A 5,417-nucleotide genomic window follows, 5' to 3' on the forward strand; every position below is an offset into this window, starting at 1 on the left:
GCCTTAGCGGGTGCTGACTCTTCCAGGAGGTGAGGCCAGTCCCGGGTGGGTCTCCCTCTTTCCCACACCTTGCCAGGGCAGTTCTACTAATGCTCACTGCTCTAGTATCAGCGGGAGTTTCCCAGTGCACTCTGGGAGTGCCTGGATTTGCATAACACCTGGAAGGGTCACTCACTGAAGCTGGTCCAGAGTCTGCTGCCTGACTGCAGGCTCACCCCAACACCTGCAAGAGACACCAGGCAGGTGGCCCCCAAACAGGAGACCCTGACTCCCCAGCGCAGACCTGAATCCCTCTTCTCTCCAGCTGTGTCAGACCCCAGAAGCGGCATCCTGATGGGGGGCAGTGCCTGGAACCGAACCCAGAATCAGATCTCTACCTCCAGCTTTACCCTGGCCAGGCAAAGACACCAACCTCTCCACGACGGTTTTCACTGAGCCCAAAGTGTTCTAAAGCCGGGCACTAGTGGCTCACGCTTATAATCCCAGCTACTAAGGAGGCTGAATTCTGAGGGTCGCAGGTCAAAGCCAGATAAGAGTCTGAGAGACTCTTTTTTTTTTTTTTTTTGGGTCCAGTCGTGGGGCCTGAACTTTGGGCCTGGGCTCTGTCCCTCAGCTCTTCAGCTCGAGGCTAGCGCTCTACCACTTGAGCCACAGCGCCACTTCCGGCTTTTTTTTTCTTTTTGCTTATGTGGTGCTGAGGAATCGAACCCAGGGCTTCATGCATGCAAGGCAAGCGCTCTACCACTGAGCCACCTTCCCAGCCCTGAGAGACTCTTATCTCCAGTGAACTACCAGAAAACCAGAAGTGGAGCTGTGACTCAAATGGTGGAGTGCTAGACTTGAGCCAAAAAACAAAACAAAAGAAAACAAAAAAAACAACAAAAACCAAAAGCCAAAAAACAAAACACACACACAGCCCCCCAAAGCACAAAAGCTCAGGGAAATGACTACCATTGTTCAAGTTGGCTTAATTGTTCTAGAGCCTTCCTTTCCTCCCTGCATTGGTGCTCTCCATGCTGCATGCGCGTACACACACACACACACACACACACACACACACACACACATTCTGTTAATTCACATTTTGGGCTCCCCACCCCCACCCCAGGGACACAGTGAACATCTTGGCGGAAGAAATGGGCTAGACTAAGGAATCTGTCAAGCGCTCCACAGAAGTTCGGAAGCCGCAGCGTGACAGGCGCTGGGCAGAGCGACAGCTGCTGTGGTGACCCACCTTTCCTGACAGGAGCTGGAGAAAAGCGGTTTTGTTTCAAAACTCAAAAAAAAAAAAAAATCTAGGCTACAAATAGAATCTTCTGGAAAAGTGGAGGAGGAAGGAGGCAGAGCGCCCTGAGGCAGCCCTTCCCTTGTACTCACAGTGAAAGGCCCGGTCCAGAGGGACTTGGAAGGAAGGGAAGAGGAAGGAAGAGGGAAGAGGAAGGGAGGGGAAGGGAGAAGGAAGGGAAGAGAAGGGACCACGGGACTGGCTCACTTCCCCTCAAATATACCTGGGAAAGCCTGTTTGAGGGTGAACATGAGGAAAATAATCTCGTTGTAGTTATTTGCCTCATACAGACACCCGAAAAGCGGCGATCCGTCGGGGCCGGGCCCCATAAACTGCAGGTCGGAGTAGGCACAGCTGCCAGTGGCCAGCAGGGTGGGCTCCGACCAGGTGGTGGCATCTGGGGGCTGTGTGTTGAGGTACACACCCAGGTTGGTCCTGCGCTGCGCATCTGTGGGGTGGACGTAGAGGAGCCACCTCTCCCAGGCGCCCCGCCCCGGGTGGAGGCCGGGGAAGCTCACCACGCTGCCCTGGCAGCCGTGTGGAGGTTCCACGAGTTGGCTCACGAGCTGGGCAGGCTGGAAGTGGAGGCCGTGATCCTCGCTCTGTGCCTGCACCCGGGCGCCCCGCATGCTCCTAGCATTGAGGTACACCAGCGTGCGCTCCTCCGACCCCAGCTCAGCCACCTGGCACTCGCCAGACTCCTCGCTCAAAAACTCGCTCCTCTGCCACTTCACCCCGTGGTTGTGGCTGATGAAGCAGAAGGCAGCGGGGACGGGCCGCTCCCACGCTGGCAGGTTTCGGTAGGCGTAGGCCGGCACCACCAGGCTTCGCTGTGTGTCGCTGAGCTGCACGCAGTGTCCGGGGCCCACAGCAAACGTGGCCCAGTCCTGGTGGGCCTCGCCGATCGCTATGTCCGTGAGGTCCTTCATGAGGGTCCAGGTTTTCCCGAGGTTGGTGCTGACCACCCGGCACAGGCGGGTGGCGTTGATCCTGGTCTGGAGCTGGTGTTGCTCAGAAATCTCCTTCTGGACGGCGATGAAGAAGAGGGACAGGAGCCCCGTCTGCTCGTTGTACAAGGGGCACGGGTTCATGGACCGATGGCCTTCCAGCTGGGCTTCCACCACCACCTCCTGGTCCTGCCACTGCAAGCGCGGAGGGAGGAGAGGGGAGAGGAAAGGGCACCGTGGTGACTCAGCTGGCACCATCACAGGCCTCGTGCTCAGGGGGACTTTGGGGGGAAGGAGTAGTTCATGGGGACAGAATCAAAGGCCATTGATGAGGACGCTTCACTCGCCACTGCGCTCCCTACCAAGCTGCAGGGCCTGGGCCCCCCTCCGGCCCTCCAGGGCCCCCCATCTTCCCCAAACAAGGCTCGGCGACTTCCGATCCCACCAACGTACACTTGCAGAGCCCAAGGCACGAAGATGACACTGGTGGGAGCCTCTCTCCGTCTCCGCATCCCTCCCCCCCCTCCCCCTCTATCCCCCACCCCACCCCGCTCCTTCCTCTCACCAGCCCAGTCTACCTGGTTGTGGGCTTTGTTTGTTTGTTTTTGTCACTTCACTCCTGGGGCTTGGACTTAGGGCCTAGCCATTATCCCCAAGCTTTTGTGGTCAAGGCTAGAGCTCTACCATTTGTAGTTACAGTGCCATTTCTGGCTTTTAGGTAGTCAATTGGAGGTAAGAATCTCACTGACTTTCCTGACCCAATTGGCTTTGAGCTGTGATCCTCAAATCTCAGCCTCCTGAGTAGCTAGGATTACAGGCATGTGCTACCAATGCCCGGCTCAGTTAGGTGTTGTTGAGGATCGTTTTCGTAGGAAGCACACTGACCCGATCAGCACGATGACCATCAGTTCCCATGCTCTACACAGTGCTCTGCTCACACATCCTAGGGAGACTGAGGCTCACGTTGAACTTGCACCGAGCTTTCCCCTGACACAAGGGTTCCATCTGCCTCACACATCAGGTGCCCCACGAAGGACTCTAAGCCCAGACCCTGTACTAGAAGTCTAATTCCCACTGTCTCACTCTGAGGGAAGCCTGGATGAGGTCGTTGAACTTCCCAAGGCTCTCTGCTTAAGTGATGGAGCCAAGTCCTGAACCCAGGCCCACTTGCTTCAAATCCTATGAGTATGGACAAGTATTATGTACCTGCATGCTAGCTATCATCACTCATCATGATAACTTGACCATGATAATATTAATATTAGGCCTTCAAAGATGTAAGGCCAATCTTGGGTCTTGTGCACATGTGTATGTGCTTGTGTGTGTGTGTGTGTGTGAGAGAGAGAGAGAGAGAGAGAGAGAGAGAGAGACAGAGACAGAGAGAAAGACAGAGAGAGAGAGAGAGAGAGAGAGAGAGAGTATCCTGGAACTTGAACTCAGGACTGTTGCTGCACTCCAGCCTTTCACTCAAGGCTGGCAATCGACTACTTGAGCCACAGCTTCACTTCTGGCATTTGCTATTTAATTGGAGATAAGAGTCTGAAGACCTTCCTGTCCACATTGGTTTCGAACCATAATCCTCTTGAGCTTCTAGCACCTGGCAGTGTAGGGAATCTTGATATCAATATTGGCCACTTTATCTACAAGTTGGGACTATTAAAACATGCACACTCACCTCAACCCCAGCTCTCCAGGTAAATTTCACACCAAGCCTACCCCCCTGCCCTCCAGTTTTGTGATCACATATTTGCTCTCTCAGATTCTCAAGGCTGCTGGGAATCACAGACAAGGGTACTATAGAGGAGGTTACACAGCCATCAGGACTTGCTCATGGTGAACGCAGGTGAGGTCCAGAGGGGTGATCACGAGGGGCCCCTTCCCCACACCCCTTTTTAAATTGTTCTCTGGTCCCTCCTGGGCTTCAGTGTGTCTTTTCTAGATCTGCCCCAGACTTTGGCCATCCAGGGATGGGCTCTCCCTTGTGTCCTGTGAGATCGAGCCCTGGTTCCACTCCACACCCCAGCAAAGAGTGTGTGCGGGGCCATCTTCGTGGGCTGGCTAGGGCCTCGCTCTGCCTCACCTGGACTTGGCTGGTGGTCTCATCGTAGCTTCCTCTGCGAATCACAATCAGATCCGCGTGCTCGTCCTTCTTGCTCAGTCGCTGCTCCGCGAAGGCCAGCAGGGTCTTCTGCTGAGGCACGTAGAGCAGAGCTGGGATTCTGTAGGAGTGGACTCCCGTCTGGAACACTTTTTCCTTCAGCAAGGCTGGGCAGGTTGTCATGGCGCCAGGGGCTGGGCAAGGAGAGAGAATGCGGTGTCTGTAGTTGCCCTGCGTGCAGGGCCAGCGCTGTCCATCAGGACAGGTGGCGTTCACCCGCAGGCTAGCCAAGGCCTGTCCAGGTGGTCTGTCTCTGGGCTTTTGTCTCTCTCGTTATATCCTCTGACCCTGCTCTCTGATGGTGGACAGGCCTCCAGGGGGCTTGGACTGTGAGGTTAGGGGCAAGGGTGTGGGAAAGTCCATTTTGTTTTGGATTTTGCTACAATTGCCTTCCGATGGATTTATGCAAACCTTCAGTATTGCCTTCGCCAAAGGCGAACACATCAATCTGATGGCTAATCCTGGGTAGGACAGGCGAGCTCGTCCCTGAGTGGGGTTCTGTCGCTGTCCAACCGCCAGGCAATGACATGAGGGAGCTTTTTATAACTTCAGAGCCCTAGAAAGTCGTTTTAGAAAAAAGCAAGCCAGCCAGCCAGCCAATGCTTCAATTCTCCAGGCTCCACTCTCTCCGCTGCCTGGGGTGAAAGCCTAGCAGCCCCCGCTGAGTGGGTGCCACCCTGAGGTGGAGGAGAACGGTACTGACTGCCAGTGGGGCAAGGAGGGGGCCCAGCGGGAGGAGGGAGTAAGTAACCACAGCGTAAGTATTCAGCTAGAATGGTTGGGAACATGGAGGTCATGAGGGGAGAGTAAGGGCCAGAGATATCTCTTCGGGACTGACAAGAAGAGCCCCCCAGCTCACCCCTACGAGAACTGCATGCAGTCACCTACCAACTCCTGACCAGGCCCCTTTCCTCTCCTCCATTTGTCCCCAATGGGGTCAGCCTTGCTCCAGAGCTCCCTGGGGACCAGTGCAACATCTCCGCCTGGCGGCATGGTCCACTCCCGATTGCCCGGCTCAGCTTCCTGC

General features: G+C 55.5%; 1 protein-coding gene across 1 annotated transcript; it reads right to left on the bottom strand.

Annotated features, from left to right (window-relative positions):
* Positions 1-1,488: 1,488 nt before the first annotated feature.
* Positions 1,489-4,513, bottom strand: Neu2 (neuraminidase 2). Its single transcript, XM_042679065.1, has 2 exons — positions 4,313-4,513; positions 1,489-2,427 (listed from the first exon to the last, which is right to left on the bottom strand). Exons 1-2 carry the CDS (start codon positions 4,511-4,513, stop codon positions 1,489-1,491), a joined length of 1,140 nt encoding a protein of 379 aa, XP_042534999.1.
* Between the last annotated feature and the right edge of the window lie 904 nt (positions 4,514-5,417).

Source organism: Dipodomys spectabilis, unplaced genomic scaffold (assembly GCF_019054845.1).
Source record: "Dipodomys spectabilis isolate Male_0828 unplaced genomic scaffold, ASM1905484v1 ptg000051l, whole genome shotgun sequence".
Taxonomy (NCBI): Eukaryota; Metazoa; Chordata; class Mammalia; order Rodentia; family Heteromyidae; genus Dipodomys; species Dipodomys spectabilis.